This window comes from Balaenoptera acutorostrata, chromosome 20, assembly GCF_949987535.1.
Source record: "Balaenoptera acutorostrata chromosome 20, mBalAcu1.1, whole genome shotgun sequence".
Lineage (NCBI taxonomy): Eukaryota > Metazoa > Chordata > Mammalia > Artiodactyla > Balaenopteridae > Balaenoptera > Balaenoptera acutorostrata.
In genome coordinates this window covers 5,633,674-5,650,871 of record NC_080083.1, presented here as the reverse complement: position 1 = coordinate 5,650,871, position 17,198 = coordinate 5,633,674, and the positions used below count along the sequence as shown (strand labels likewise).

The window sequence follows — 17,198 nt, the reverse complement described above, 5'->3', positions numbered from 1 at the left end:
ATGAGTCTCAAATTTTAATATGCCTCGGAATGAGCTAGGGAGCATCCGATTCTGGGGTCTGGGGTTTTAGGCCCAGGAATCTGCAGCCCAGCGATTGTGATGCAGGTGAGCCTACTTTGAGAAAGCTGCTGTTTTACTGTTCGATGCATAGGATATCATTTGAGAACAAAAGGAAGATAAGAAAGTTTATGTTGCCCAGAATCCAAACCACCTAGTATCAAAAATGTTCCTAGCTAAAGAAAAAATAAAAAAAATAAAAACAATAAAAATGTTCCTAGCTTAAAAATGAAAAGGCTGGGACTATGTGAGTAATAGGCTTAGGATTCTTCGGGCAGCATTAAAGGAAGCTTCTAGTTCTTGTCATTTCCTTATCCCCTTCTTCTAACCACTTCAAGAAATGGGGTGTGTGTGTGTGTGTGTGTGTTTGTGTATGTCAGAGATGAATGAAGTACGATCACTTGCCAAACTAGGAGAACCCAATTGCAACACAGATACCGGGAAGTGGGCAGATTTCGCTAATATACAGTTATTACCCGTGGAGGAAAAAGAAGGAGAGAGAGGAAGAGGGGAAAGGGGAAAAGGACACAAAAGAAATTCACGTAATAATACAAATGGCCAAGAAAAATAGTAAAATATTCTCAACATCGCTCATAGCTAAATGGAGCTAAGTGAAATATTATTTTTCACACAATGGTAAAATTTTTTTAACGTGAGGATATCCAGTGGTGAAAACATAAGAAAAGATGTACTCCCATCTCTGTTACTAGAGCTTTAAATTGTAGAGCAATTTGACAATAGCTACTAAAGTTTAAAATGTTCATATATTTTACTCATAATTCTATTCCTAGGAATTCAACCAGTGGAAACACTCAAAAGGGCACAGACGTTATGATATATTTCTTTATTGCAGGATTGTTTATAGTAGAAGGAATGATAAACAGACCAAATACCGTCAATAGGGGGATGACTCAATAAATTATGCAATGCCAAAACAGTGAAATAATATATACTGTTAAAAAAACAAGGTAAATCCGTAAGTACTAACAAGGGAATGTGTTCAAGATATATTATTCGGTGAAAAAAGCAAGCAGAGTAACTTCCCTGGCGGTCCAGTGGTTAAGACTCTGAGCTTCCACTGCTGGGGGCATGGATTCTATCCCTGGTTGGGGAACTAAGATCCCGCAGGCCACATGGTGTGGCCAAAAGAAAACAAAAACAAAACACAAAAAAAGCAAACTGAAAAATCTGTGTGTATTATGATTCCATTTGTGATAGATAGAAAGAGAAGGAGGTGGGGAGGGAAGGGAGAGCGATGGAGGGAAGAGAAGCAGCAAGGCAGGAAGGAAGATATGACAGACGTGATAAATATGGGGATGGATGGATGGATAGATGGATGACGGATAGATGATGGATAGATAGAGTCATATGCATTGAAGGACACCTGCAGAAATTATAAACCAATAATTAACAGTGCTTTTTTTCCCCCTTTGAAGGAAGAGGCAAAATTGTGGGAGGATTTTGCTTCTAATATCAGAGGAATCTGTAATATTTAGATTTTTATGATAAGCATTTATTACTTTTCCAAAAGGAAAAAAAAAACAGGTGTTTGCTTATGGAAGTAAAGTAGACCACATCCCTTGGCATGCACTGCTCCCATCTGAAGTGTCCTCTCTATGTCTGTGGATTTGCTCCCTCCTCAGGCAGGGTCTCCAAATCCCCCAAGGCCTGATCAGTGACGGAAGAGAACTCTGTTTCCCCATGTTCAATGTGTTTTGAAACAGTAGCTCCAGACTATCTTTTCATTTCTTTGTGAATAATGTCCAAATGGCAGCTTGCTGATACAGGGCTGTTTCTTCAAATCCATCTCCAGAGACAGAACTATGATGTAGTTTTAGCCATTTGTCTTCTGTCTCAGCAGCAGCTTCCAGGTACTGTTAAAATTCCATTCCAGTTTTTGCTATGACAGCACCAGAGACCCATTTGTGACACGGTAATGAGTTTTTACTTTCTTTCCTTCTAACATCAGCTCTTTTCCTAGATAATGTATTGTCTGTTAACAATACAAGGCAAAATTAATATTAATAATCCTGTACATGTGTAGGGTCCTTTGTAGCTTTCAGATGCTGCCACATTCATCACCTCTTTTGGTTTGATCTCTTCACCAGCCCTGGTAGTTGGCGGGGGAGGGGGCAGTGGAGAAAGTTGCTCTTGGAAATTTTTAATAGATGAGAAAATTGAGGTCTAAATGACTTGCTTAAATTCACACGGGTGATACATAACGACGCCGTATTAACTCAGTCAGGGTTCTTTGGTTGCAAGGAACAGAGGCCAGTTTCACTGAAATAGGCAAGAAATAGCTCACTGTATCGAAGGAATACACTGAAGAAAGGATAGAAACCACAGTGGCTCTGGGGTCCCAGGGAGAGAGAAGAGTGGACCATCGCACTTCCCTCCACTTTCTGCACCTAAATCCTGGGCTTGAGATTCAATTTTCATGCTCCTGGGAAAGATCATCTGATTGGCCCACTTGAGTCAGGGGAGGGCTGGGCCCGGTGACTGTGCCCCAAAACAGCGGGAAAGAGGTAATTTCACGAAAGGAGACAGGGACCCGTCACTGGAAGAAGAGGGATGAGATGAAGGAACCAAAGCGGCATCCACCACACACGTCCACCGGCCCTCCTGACTCCAGGAAGGGCTGGAACTGGAGCCCTGGCTCCCGCTCTCCCTCCCTCCAGCCCCTCTGCCGGCCACATGTTCCAGTGAGTCTGCACTTTCTCGTTCTTCCTTCTCTGCTGACAGAGCTCCTGGGCTTTACTCATTTGCTTCGAAATGGCAGACTCAGCCTCCAGTGCTTGCCCCGCAGACAGCCCAGAATCTCGGCGCCTCAATTCCAATTTTCCAGGAGAGAGGCCCTGATTGTTCTGGCTCCCCTGGTCTAATGAGCTGACAGTCCGTGTGGTAAAAGGGTTCGTGGGGTGGGGGAGGAGGTTTACATGAGCTGTGGCGATGCTTCTTCCAGGACCCAAGGACAGGAGCTGCAGTGCAGCCTCACGGAAACTCCGAAAGGAACGTTTATGTCTCCGTCACTGCTGCTCAGCGCCGCGGCTTCCCGTGGTTCCAAATGACCACCCTAGGCCCAAGTCTGTCCTGTGCCCTTCTAGCTCGATGCCCACAGCTAACGGGGTCAGTCTCCGGGTTTTTCAACTCCCAATTCTCAGAAAGGCCTCTGTGTCCATCCTTTTAAGCTGGTCACAGAAGTCACAGAGAGCTGGCCGGCCTATAAGGGAGGCCATGCTGCGGTTGGTCCTCAGCCCCTGACCCAGTTGACCTCAGCAAGCGGGCAAGGGTATGCCCAGGGCACGGATGACTGGCATCTTTAGTGCCACACGGCAGGGGAATGGAGGCCTTCTGGAGAAGTGGAATGCCGTCGTAACCCTGTGTTTCCTGTTGTGGGGCAGGTCAAGGCCGTCCTGGAAGAGCTGTTGGAGCGGGTGACAGATGAGTTTAACATCCCAGAGCTGACGGCCAAGGCGGAGGAGCGCACCCCCTACATGGTCGTGGTGCTCCAGGAGTGCGAACGGATGAACGTCCTCACCCGGGAGATTCAGCGCTCCCTGCGAGAGCTAGACCTCGGATTAAAGGTGGGCGAGGCTGGGGGCGGGGGAGGGAGGGCGCTGCCAGCGGGAGCCCCTTGTGGGAGGAGTGCCAGGGGAGCTGGAGAGCAGTGGTCACAGCAGCCTCACTGCCTGAGAAGGTGCCACTCCTAGAAACCAGAGTCTGGCCAGGCTGCAGGGAGGGTAAGGCAGGCTCTGAAGCTGGAAGCTGGGAGGGCAGAATGAGCTGTGACTGGCAAGCCGCCCGGGAGCCCATGCTCTGAGTGCCGAGCACAAGAGAAGTCTTGATGCCCTGTGTCTTCTGCTGACATGGGTGGTGTTGCTTTCATGGGACGTAGAAGTGTGTGCTGCATCAGAGCACGGGTTCTAGACAGCCCTGGACCGCCTCCCAGCTCTGCTGCCTCCTCGCTCTGTGGCCTGAGAGTGACTTAAGTCTCACTGCGTCTCAGTTTCTTCACCTGTAAAACAGGGATAGTGGTCCTACTTCATAGGGCTTTGGGAAGGATTCAATAAATACGTTCGCATAGAATGTTTAGAACAATGCCCAGCACGCGGCAAGTACCCAGAAGTGTAAGCTGATGGCACTATTATTACTACCCTGTCAGAGGAAAGGAAAGAACTTTAATCTTTTGCAACCTCATGGTTATCTGAAAGGCCCAAGATACTGCACAAGCTCTGACGTTTCTCATGAGCAATGAAAGAGTCTATTATTTATACCACCAATTATGTAAACAGATCTACTTTATTCACCATAAGATAATTCCATCAAGTGCCCAGCACAAAGCCTAACAGAAAAGCGCTATAACTGTTCACCTGGATGACAGGTGAGTGGGAGGTCCTGCTGCCTTTGAGGAGCTGAGGAAAGTACTGTTGTCAGTTTACACTGGCACATGTATTAAAATAATTGTAACCCCAGACAGAGGGAAAGTGAGAACCCACTTTTGTAGGCAGCGGTGAAAGCTCAGCCCAGCCCTGGACGTCCAGGCCTGTGATGTGCTGCCGCCCTTGTGTCTGGCTCTTGGAGTCGTATGACCACTGTCACGGGTGCAGAGGACACACAGCCATGAGCGTTTTCACATGTGGTCACATAGAAACTATGAAATAGACTGAGAAATCTGGGTGAGTTTTTTTTAGTCTGTTAATTCCCATTCTGCCCCAATATGGATAGAAGGAAATAAGGAGAAAGGAGAGACGGGAAGGGATGTCAAAGACTGATGCTGTTTGGCAATGTTACCAAATTATGCACCGGCTTGTAATCAAAGGAAATACAGAATTCCATAGAACAATCTCAAACGTAAATAAGGACCTTGCCTGTCATTTTATGTGGCTCGGTTCCCTAGGTACGCAGGTACATATTAGTAATTATCTTGAGCTTGTTTGTTGCAGTCTTAGCTTAGTGAATCTGTGCAATTTGGTGCAGTCTATTTACCCATCCGACTTCCAATTCATTCACTCGTTTTTCTTTCAAGAGCCTTCGCTGCGGTGTGGTGTCATGGATCCCAGTGCGTGCCTGGGCGAGGATGAAGGGGTGGGGAGGGAGTTGCTCTTTTCTTCCAGTCGAGCTCGAGCAGGGCTGGTGGATGGCCAGCCTCGGTGCTCTGCCCTTGGGGAGACAGCGGAGACTGACAGGGGAGCCTTCCTCTCCAGACGGACAGTCTGGCGGGAAAACGAGCGTACAAATGGATTACAGTACCAGGCAGGATTGATTCAGGGCCACACAGAGAGAGGTGCGAGAAGAAAGGAAGAAAGAAGCATGTGGAATCAGGGATGGCCCCGGCGGAGAAGTGGCATCCAGGGGGCTTTGGAGGAAGGGTAGGATTATGACATGTGGCAATATGAAGAACCTTCTAGAAGTCCCAAGGTGGGGAACCCTAAGCCTGTTCTAAGAGTTAACTTGGTTTGGCTGGAGCAGAGGGTCCCCTCAGGTGAGTAAGAGTGATATGGTGAACTTCTAAAGGTGACTGGTGGTGACAACATTGACCCAGAAGCAGTCAGGACAACGGTATGTTGCCTTTTTCTCCTGGTCCCCTGTGAGCAGGGGGGACAGAAAGAGCAATCTCCGCTTAAAAACGCTGTCATGAAAACCTAGTCTCATTAGGACAGGGCCCCAAACTGGCCTGGTCATCAGACCCCCTGGGGGCTTCATCCCAATATGTGTTCCGATCTCCACCCTCCAGTCCCACCAACCTCCGGAGCTGGGGTCTGGAAACCTGTATTTTTAGCCAGCAGCTGGGTAATTCTTGTGGCGAGACAAGTTTGTGAATAGCATTAAGGCAAGTAGGTAGAAGAAAAGATGGACAGATGTCTTCATGGAACAGTGAAGGTGCAAGGGGACAGCAGCAGAGTTCAGAGAAGGAAAAGTTTCCAAGTCTGGGGAAGAGGTTAAGCTGAGCTGCAAGAAATGGGAGTCAGAGAGGAAACGGCCGAAGGGAGCAACTGGAACAGGAGGGGGTCACAGGACAGCCTGGCAAGTGCGGGAGACGTGAGGGCCCCACTGGAGAGCGGCTGGTACCTGGAGCGGTGAGGAACTCACATCCCAGCTCCCAGCGGAACATGGAAGGGGGAAGCATAATGGGAGGAGAGGAAATTCTGAGCGAGGTTTTCCTTCCGGTCCTTTCTTTCTCTTTAACAGTCACTTTGAAGTTCTAGGACTGTTTTAGGTGGAGCACAGGGAGACATGGGGCAACTCACACTACCCAGCACATCAAACAGGTAAATCCAAATGCTCTGCCCAGACTGGGCACCAAATTAGAAAATGTCTAACTTTTTAAGTCCTTAAGTCAATACCCTTAGCATTTTTGATTAAGAAATTTTTATTCATAGTTGGCTGGATGGGAAACCATAATGCTACCCAAAAGTACTGACTGAACTGAGAGGCCCAGCTCTCTAACCCCTGAAGACTGTGGGAGCTCACAGCATACAGCACACAGAAGTGGCCACCTGGGAGAGGTCTACCAGCCACAACCATGTCCCCACAGAGGAGAATTCAGGAGAGTCAGACATCTGGCTCTCAGCCTTACACAGTGAAGAACCAGGTCCTGTGAGCATCCCAGAGCTGATTGGTCAGAGGTACTGACTCTCACTAACCAAATGCACAAAAGCCTGATGTACAAAACTCCCAAATGCCAGTTTATTCCTTTACAATCCTTTACAACTAGGTATAACTTTCAAAGCGCTATTGACTGATGGCAGCCTGCCCAGAAAATTCTCTACCTGTGTAGGAAAACTACAGGAGAAGCTGGATTCTTATGCACTGTCCAGTATGGTAGCCACTAATGACAGGTTAGCACTTGAAATGTGGCTAGTCCAGACTGAAATGTGTTGTAAGTTTAAATTAAATGCCATATTTCAAAGATATAAGACAAAAAGGGGAAAATATCCTATTAATAATTGTTATATTGATTAAATATTGAAATATTTGATATTTTAAATCTATTAAGTTAAATAACATATTATGAAAATTAAATTCATCTGTTTCTTTTTATTTTTTTAATGTGGGTACTAGAAAATGTAAAATTACACACATGTAATTTTGTGAATTTTAAATGTAAAATTACCCATTCACAACTTGCATTATATTTCATTTGGGCAGTGCTCTCTTAGATGGAGTCATGGCCAGCCCAGAATCTGGGGCTGGGAACTATTTTCTATGATTCAGATATTTAATGGCATCAGACATTTTCCCCCTATGCTTCAGTGGCTGATTGCCCCTCCTGATTGACAAATTCTGTTTTTCTAAACATGTGAGAGATGTTCAGTCTCAAAGCCCAGCTCGCTGACTTGGGGAACCGCTCTGGCTCTTTATTCTCATCCGTTGTGTGTTGACTTCATAGTTCAGGTTTTGCTTTGGCCCTTTAGTGACTTACGGTCATCACCCCGCAGGCAGCTGCCCTAGCCCACATGCCTGCTAGAGTGCACAGATGGACCGGCTGCTGTCACCCGCAGTCTGGACACCAGACTGGGAAGGGTGGAACCCACATAATTCCCACTTCCCTCCCCACGTCTTTACCTCCCGGGGTTTCATTCATATGAAAGCTGGTTGCAAAGACCACCTTCAGAGGGAAGGAAAAGCAGACAGGGGCTGACCCTCAGGACAGGGTGCAGCCTGCAGCCCCTGGAGAAGGGCGTATGTGGGTGTTGCTGACCCCACGTGATGGACGCTGGCCACGTGCCTGCGAGGCCAGAGCACCAGCCACTTCTGACCCTCCAGAGCTGCCCTTTACAGATGGACATTCCTGGCCATCCAGAGGCTGGAGTCCTTAGGTTTGGAATGGAGCCTTTGAATCCGCGCTTTTAACAAGCACACTGACTTAAAGCAATGAAGGCCTAGAGGGCAAATCAGGTTTTTATCTTATATGCTACCTAAGAAAGACTTTGAAAGCATTTATTTTTAGGGACAAAAAAAGTGGTTAAGGCCACATCCAGGTAGCCCTCATACCCACCATAAAGTGCCCCCCAGTCTTTAGTTCTCCCTGCTTTCCCTACAATGTGAACGTGGAACAAGCCAGTCACACAGAACCCTGAACTACGTCATCTTCTTAAGGATTTAGTGTTCTCTTTGTGAGTTTTCTTTTTGTCGACTCTTGACCTATGAGCAAATAAGTGCAGACATTAATCCGTGTTCCACGGGATCCAGGCAGGGGGAGTTTGAGGAGGTCAGGCTTGAGCAGGTGGAAGCAGGTTTCTCTCGCGGGTAGCTGGAGTCTTTACAAAAGGCCTACTTACCCACAGTCTGGCCCAGAAACTTCCCGTCTGCCCACCCCGCCTCCATCAATCTGGCAGCACCTGAGGAAACGAATTTTCTCTGAACACCTTTTGGGAAACACTGTCCCAGAGTCTGTAGGTTTATTCCTCTTTTCCTAAGAAAGGGACCCACGTTACACTGAGTGAATTTGGAGTGAGGTTCTCTCTGGTTTCTTCTCAGCCCCTCCTCTGAAAGTGAGTCATTTCTATGTCCACTCAAGGTCATGGGCAGATCTGAGTTCAGCACCCTAACCACAAGGTGAATGACTTCTTCTTTTCCTAAATCGTTCCTGCTTCACTCTCAAACGGGCAGAACCTAAGAGACAGCACGTTCTTTAAGGCTCCATCACTCATACTTTCAATTAGTAAATGCAAAATCATTGTCAGAATAACTTCTAAGCAGATGTGAGAAATTTTTAAGAAAGCCAAGTTACACATTTTATGCTTCCCTGCTGTCAAAATGATTTTAGATTTCTGAAGAGTGTTAAGTATTGCATATACATTTTTTTTTATTATCAGATTTTATTTTTAGAGCAGCTGTAGGTTCACAGCAAAATTAAGCAGAAGGGCCTTCCCTGGTGGCGCAGTGGTTGAGAATCTGCCTGCCAATGCAGGGGACACGGGTTCGAGCCCTGGTCTGGGAGGATCCCACATGCCGCGGAGCAACTAGGCCCGTGAGCCACAATTACTGAGCCTGCGCATCTGGAGTCTGTGCTCCGCAACAAGAGAGGCTGCGATAATGAGAGGCCCGCGCACCGCGATGAAGATTGGCCCCCACTTGCCGCAACTAGAGAAAGCCCTCGCACAGAAACGAAGACCCAACACAGCCATAAATTAAATAAATAAATAAATAAAAACCTTTAAAAAAAAAAAAATTAAGCAGAAGGCAGAGTTCCCATATCCCCCTCCCCCGACCACACCCAGCCTCCCCATGATCAACATCCCCCGCCAGAGTGGCCCATCTGTTACAACTGATAAATCTACCCCGACTCCTCGCAATCACCAGTCACCTACAGTGCACAGTAGGGTTCACTCTTGGTGGTGTACGTTCTATGGATCTGGACAAATGTGTAATGACATGGATCCACGTGTGCAGTATTAGGGCAGTGAAGCTCCCCTGTAAGACACGTTTTAGTGTCTTACAGGGGAGCTTCACTGCCCTAATACTGCACACGTTTTAATTTAAGCACATGATTTCTTCTTGCAGTGAATGCCAGAGAAATAGAGGCTTATAGGACCTCACCGTTTTCGGAAGTGACACATCTCTGTGTGAGGCATGGCCACACGGAGTAAGTGACTGAGTTAGCCGGGGGCGGCAAGCAGGCAACAAAGGACTTCTCTGGACCAGCAAACAACTGCGGCTGGCAGAGGCCGGGGCTCCACGTGAGTTCATCTCTATTTGTCGGTCTGCCACGGCCCTCAGAGATGTGCCAAAGGACCGGGACATTTTCATCCTACTTTTTCCAGTACTGCTGACCCAGTCCTGTTAGGTCAGTTGTGGGATGATTCCAGGGCGGGGGACCTTGCCTCCCCACCAACTTGCATGGCCGACAACATTCACAGGTGCAAAAAACTGCCACAGACACACCCCGACTCAAAACAACCCAAAACAATTCTGTGGGGAAGCATATTTATTTGGTGTATTATTTATAAAAGCACTTTATAATTATGTGAGTTAACTGGCCATTGAAAACTTAAAATTTTTATTTTAGAAAGAAAAATAACTACAGTCTATATCTTTTTCCTTTTAAGTCTATTGGACTTTATTTTTTTGTAATGAGTCTTGATTTGTCTACATATCTTCTTATCTGCAGTTTAGCCAGCGTGTACTATTGTATGCCCATAAACATGTTTTATTAAAACTGCAACATACAGAATTTTTAACACAACCCTGGCAAAAACACATACACTACAGTTTAATTACCAAACAGAAAACTAGGCCTTTCTGTTTAGAGCAGTGTTGTCCAATAGAACCCTCTGGAACAAGGAGAATGTCCCATATCTGTGCTAAGGGCACCATGCCTGCTGATGGCATGAAATGTAGCTAATGTGACTGATAATTTTATAATTTTAACTCACTTGTGCTTAAATAGCTTCATAGGACTGATGGTCATCAGATCAGACACGGCAAGCCTTATTGGGTACCCTAACCCCTGTGCAGAAACCACTGCAGTAGAGACGACACCTTCAAGAAATTGTAGATCCTTGGCATAACTCAGGTTACAAAGTTTAATTTAAAGATGGTTTTCAATGTACATCTTCCTTTACAGATTTCATCTAGCGATTGGAAGAGGATTCCTCCTTCACTGGAGGAGAACGGAGGAGCCCAAGCTTTAGGGTGGGGTGGAATCAGCATGGAACCCACAGGTGGCTTGAGGTCTGCAGTGGACCTAAACTAATGTCAGTAGATACGCGTAGACTCTGATACCACAGGAGTTGGGAGAGGACCAATCTCTATGAGACAAACCTTGCAGATCAAGTACTAGACAGGAACTGTCATTGTGTCACCCACCCCGGCAGTCATCTCCTGTCTTCGCAAAGATCCCCAAGGCCAGCTGTTTCCAGGGACTTGCTGCCCCTCACTCTTTCCCCTCTCACCCTTTGTCTTCAGGGGGAGCTGACCATGACCAGCGACATGGAGAACTTACAGAACGCTCTGTACCTAGACACAGTGCCGGAGCCCTGGGCCAGGCGCGCCTACCCTTCCATGGCAGGCCTGGCAGCCTGGTTTTTGGACCTGCTCAACCGAATCAAGGAGTTGGAGGCCTGGACAGGCGACTTTATGATGCCCTCCACTGTGTGGTTGACGGGCTTCTTCAACCCGCAGTCCTTCCTGACCGCCATCATGCAGTCCACGGCCCGCAAGAATGAGTGGCCCCTGGACCAGACGGCCTTGCAATGTGACGTGACAAAGAAGAACAGAGAGGAATTCAGGAGCCCCCCTCGGGAAGGGGCCTACATCCATGGCCTCTTCATGGAAGGCGCTCGCTGGGATGTACAGGTAAATCCTGGGATGAGCCAAAGGGCATCCCCTTTGGGCTGATTACATACACATTGCCCCCTGTAAAGTACAATTGCTAAAAGGGATGCCCTTTTAGCATCCCTTGAGGCTGTCAAATCATTTCTATGTAGACAAGGATGACATAAAGAGCGCAGAGTGAGTAGAGAGGTTAAAAGCAACAGACTGGCTGGATCTGAATCCCAGCACTACTGCTTACTAACTCTGTGAAAAATCTCAGTTTACTCAACTGTTTTTTTTTTAAATATTTATTTATTTAATTTATTTATTTGGCTGTGCTGGGTCTTAGTTGCGGCACACAGGATCTTTGTTGCTGCGTGTGCGATCTTTGTTGTGGCACGCAGGATCTTTAGTTGCGGCATGCAGGCTCTTAGTTGCGGCATGTGGGATCTAGTTCCCTGACCAGGGATCGAACCCAGGCCCCCTGCATTGGGAGCGAAGAGTCTTAACCACTGGACCACCAGGGAAGTCCCTACTCAACTGTTAAATGGGAAAACAGAGTTGCTGTGATGATTAAATGAATTAATATGCAAGACACTTAGAACAGTGCCTGGTACATAGGGAGTGCTCAAAACTTGTTGTGTGACCTGGGGGTATCATTTCACCTCCCTGTTCCACTTTCCTCATTCATGAGCTCTCGGAGGGCAGGAATCCCTCCTACTTTTTACACTGCTACATGTTAGCAAAGGGGTGCCAGTGATATCATTTAAAGTGACACTTTGAATGGATTCCTCACTGCAGGCTAATACAAACTTGAGTCAGCATAAGATCAGAAAAGATGTTTTGTCTCCGATAGGAAACCAGCAAACAAGCACAGGTGGCTGGGATAAATGACATGAACAAGGATGGATAACTCCAGGACAAGTTTACATTTGTTATACACACGATCTGGAAGGACTGCTTAGTCACATATCCCATTTGGCAATATTTGCACTAAACTATTCCTAGCAGTCAATACAAAGGAATGTGGGAAAACTATTAGAAGGTCTAGAAGATCCTACAAGTCCACATCAATATGCATAGAGAGCTGTACTAAGTTGAAGAGTGTTCCCTCAAAATTCATGTCCACCCAGAACCTCAAAATGTGACCTTATTTGGAAAGGGGTCTTTACAAATGTAATTAGTTAAGATGAGGTCACGCTAGAATAGAGTAGGCGCTAAATCCAATGATCGGTGTCTTCATAAGAGGAGAACGCTCTGTGAAAACGGAGGCAGAGACTGGAGGGGTGCATCTACAGGCCGAGGGGGGCCACAGGTTGCAGCAACCACCAGACACCAGGGGAAAGGCGTGGGACGGGTTCTGCCTCAGAGCCTCCAGAAGGAACCAACCCTGCCTACACTTTAAGACTTCTGGCCTGCAGGACTGTGAAAGAATACGTTGTTTCTGTTGTTTTGAGCCACCGTCTTTGTGATAATTTTGTTACGGTAGCCCTAGGAAACCAATCAAGAGCCGACAGAAAGGACGGTAAAGTGGGACAGTATTCAAGCAGCCTGAACGTTGAGAAGGAAGCCTACTTCTCTCTCTCCACCTGAACATTTGCACAAGTCTGTCAGTGGAGATCACATGTGGACCGTGTTAGGTGTAGGGTAGCCAGAGCTAGGATACTAAAGACGCCAAAATGAGAGAAGTGCAAAAAAGATAAGTAGGGAAGAAGCTCAGAAGGAAGAGCGCTGGCACTGTGGGAAAAAGGACGTTGATTCCAATCAACTACCTCCCACTTTTTCATTACCTTGTTTCCAAACAATAAAAACAAACAAAAAAATGACACCCGCCCACCAAGAACTCTTGTTCTCAAAGTCTGTATCCCAGAAAGCATTCAGCAAAAAGGGAAGGGTCAGGATGTCCAAAATTCCTCTCCTCCATAAAACAAGAACATTGGCCAAAAAAAAAAAAAATTATATATATATATACACACACACATATATAAAGATATATATAATAAGATATAATATATATCATATATATAAGATAGTATAATAAGGTATATATCAAGATCACATGTAATAATTTCATACATATATATATATATACATATATATATATATATATATATATATATATATATATATATATATATATATATATATAAATATATACCAGAATTAAACTTGTCAGAACTCCGGAAATTAACCAAAGGCTTTTGGCAATCCGAGCAGGGTTTGTTGAAGAAAAATGACTGAAAAAAGAGCAAGCATTAAATGCAAATGGATTAAACACTACAATTAAAAGGCAGAGATTGGCAGAATGGATTACATTTTTAAAAACCTGATCCAACTATATGCTGTGTATAAGAGACACACTTTAGATTTAAAGACACAAATAGGTTGAAAGTAAACAGATGGAAAAGACATACCATGAAAACAGTAACCAAAGAGAGTTGGGGGACTATACTAATAGTAGACAAAATAGACTTAAAAATTGTTATTAGAGGGGCTTCCCTGGTGGCGCAGTGGTTGAGAGTCTGCCTGCCAATGCAGGGGACGCGGGTTCGGGCCCTGGTCTGGGAAGATCCCAAGTGCCGCGGAGCGACTGGGCCCGTGAGCCACAATTGCTGAGCCTGCGCGTCTGGAGCCTGTGCTCCGCAACAAGAGAGGCCGCGATGGTGAGAGGCCCGCGCGCCACGATGAAGAGTGGTCCCCGCTTGCCACAACTGGAGAAAGCCCTCGCGCAGATACGAAGACCCAACACAGCCATAAATAAATAAATAAATAAATAAACGTGAATTTCTAAAAAAAAAAAAAAAAAATTGTTATTAGAGAAAAGACAGAAGAGAGAGGAATTGTAGAGACCAAAAAAAGGCATTTTACAATGATAAAAGGTCCATCCATCAAGAAGATATAACAATGACAAATTATGTGCATCTAACAAAAGAGACCCCAAAATAAAGGAGACGAAAACTGTCAGAATTGAAGGGAGAAACAGACAATTCAATCATAATAACTGACGACATTAACACCCCACTACTAATGGTGACTGCTAATGGTTGTAGAGTTTCTTTCCAGGGTGATAAAAATGTCCTGGAATTTAGATAGTGGTGATGACTGTACAAGTTTATAAATATACTAAAAACCAGTGAATTGTACATTTTAAAAGAGTTGGTTTTATGGTATATGGAAAAAGAAAGGTTCTACCCCTGCTGCCACTCCCTACCATAAACACTCAGTTGTGGGGGACGAGGGGTCCTCAGTGTTTACCTTAGTTCTGTTCCTTACTATGCCTCGTGTCAGCCTCTACCAGAACTGAAGAGGCACATCCTTCCCATTAAATACATTTCATGGGAATTAAAACAAATTCTGTGCACAGCATAAGGGGCTCAGAATCACCTGGGCACAGGCAAGGAACCCATGAGTCACTCTGGATCATCATTTCCCAAAGTATGTTCAGAAAACCCTAGTGCCACGGGAAATGAAGAGGTTGCAAGAAAAGGGTCCTGTGGTCAAATAAGTTTGGGAAAGACTGGGATAAATAAAGTCAAACTGTTTTCTATACTGCCAGGACTTCTTGTCTTCAGTGTGCTAGTGTGCACCGTAAAGCTTCAGGTCCAGGGTATGGTAAACACCGCTTCCCAAGCTTATTTCACCAAGGCACCTTTTTGTGCCTCAGAATATTTCTCAGGACTACTAGGAAAAACTTTCCCAGACAGCACTATGGAGGCATCTCAGAGAACCAGAGAGAGGCCCCAGCTGGAAAGCTACAGAACGGCCAGGTCCCTATTACACGAGTGAAGACAGGACATAGCTCCCTTTGCTCAAAAAGAGAAAATGCTCTAGAGGGTGGAGGACAGCACGTAAGAAACTGGAACAGGACAAAACCAAAGCCTTAACATCTAAAGTGTTTGCCGGCAGGGACTGTGTCTTGCTTAGCTTTAAGTCCCTAGCACCTAGCATGACATCTGGCAAATAGCTGCATTCGGTACGCTTACGAAATGACAAAATAAAACTAAGAGAAATTCAAGCCCCAAAGAGATTAATTTGCATATGATATGCAACAGCTTTTGGAACTCTGCTTCGAGAAGATGTTCAGGCTGAAAAACAGTGGGAATATGATGTCCACCCCTCCACGGCACCCCATCGTGGGTTGTCGAGAGAACTCAGTAAGGGGGTGGGCCCAGGGCAGCCAGGTCTTCCCAGTCTCTCCCTCCTGGATCTTCCGACAGGAGCAAGCCTGGCTGGCTGAGCTTGGGGTCTGAGCTGAGATGTTCTCGTGTCCTTGTCCTCAGGCTGGGATCATCACCGAGGGAAAGCTGATGGAGCTGACACCCCCCATGCCGGTGTTGCTCCTCAAGGCCATCCCCGCAGATAAGCAGGATTGCCGCAGAATCTACCCCTGTCCTGTGTACAAGACTCGTCAGCGAGGACCCACCTACGTGTGGACTTTCCACCTGAAGACGAAGGAAAAGCCTTCCAAGTGGGTTCTGGCCGGAGTAGCCTTGCTTCTCCAGGTGTAGCTTCCTGCAGACCCACTGAGGAGACAGAGCTGGGCTGGAGGCTGCCCGGAGGGACCAGTGGAGAGGGCCGACCCCAGCCCTAGGGAAAGATAAGAAACCGAAAGCACTCACAGTTCTGAAGAATTCCCTTGGGGGACTCGGAGAGAAGGACCTGAAGTGAGGCAGAGCTAGAGGAGCGTGGACCTGGGAACTAGGGGAGAAGAGTCTCGTAACACTGACCCTTTCCTAATAAAGTGATTTGTTCTTCAACTGTGTCTGGTCCAGGCTTTGAGCGTTGCAGAGTCATAAGTTATCATGAAGAGCCCAAGAGAAACGAGCCACAGGCACTTGAGCCCTGACGTCATTACACAGCCCTACACCCAGCACCCTAGTTCCCAGCTAGTCCGTGGCCCAGCGGCACCGGCATTGCCCACGAACCAGAGTCTGCATTTTAACAAGCTCCCCAGGTGATCTGTATGCACTTTATGGCTTGAGGAACGTTACTCTGGATCAGGGGGCCACCAAACTTTTTCTGTTAGGGGTCAGATAGTAAATATTTTAGGCTTCACGGGGCATATTGCTTCTGTTGCAACTGCTCACCTCTATCACTGTAACCCCGAAGCAGCCACAGATGATACCTAAGTGAATGGGTGTGGCCACGTTCTAATAAAACTTTATTTACAAAAACAGGCGGTGGGCTAAATTTTGCTGATCACTGCTCTAGAGGATAAGGGAAGTATATATGCAATATTTATCCTTCATTAATCCACACATCCATTTAACAAGTGTTTAACATCTACTACTTGCTGAGGACAAAACTGCAAACAAGGTAGATTGTTTCCTTGTTTTTCTGTCATCCTTCAGATCATTTAAGAGGGGCCCAAGGGAAAATCTTTCACCTAAAGCTTTTTAACCTAAAAGTTTTCTAGATTTTCCTCTGTGGAACACATTTTCACTGGATGCCCAAAGAGGTCTACAGTTTTAATGAGCTGTAAAGAGCTCTATGGGGAGGCTTGTTTGTTAAGTCGTCTGCGGGGGCTCACCATTCCTTCTAGGATCATTATTCCCACATATCCTTGGAGAGACTTATTTTTGGATTAATTACTATTTAGTACAGTGGTTCTTCATCTTGAGCAGGCATCAGAATCCCCTGGAGGACTTGTTAAAACAAAGATTGCTGGCCCCCACCCTTCAGAGTTTGATTCAATAAGTCTAAGAAATTGCCAATGCTCCAAGTCTGGGGACTGCACTTTGGGAACTCCTGATTCAAAACATAAAAACCCACCCTCCTCCAAACCTCTGCTATGAGAACACAGAATCTCATGCCAATTCCACCATGATTTTCCTGCTTTCTGCCTTGTGGTTCCTGCATCCCCGAAAGAAGGGCCTTATTCC

At 46.1% G+C, this 17,198-nt stretch overlaps 1 protein-coding gene across 1 annotated transcript in view; it reads left to right on the top strand.

The window, feature by feature from the left end:
* DNAH9 (dynein axonemal heavy chain 9) overlaps positions 1–16,397 on the top strand; it is a 298,166-nt gene extending 281,769 nt beyond the window's left edge. Inside the window, exons 64-66 of the mRNA XM_057536174.1 lie at positions 3,459–3,641; positions 10,969–11,358; positions 15,597–16,397. Coding sequence (XP_057392157.1) covers positions 3,459–3,641; positions 10,969–11,358; positions 15,597–15,824 — 801 coding nt within the window. The 3' untranslated portion in view covers positions 15,825–16,397. The remainder of the gene's footprint in view (positions 1–3,458; positions 3,642–10,968; positions 11,359–15,596) is intronic.
* The last annotated feature ends 801 nt before the right edge of the window (positions 16,398–17,198 follow it).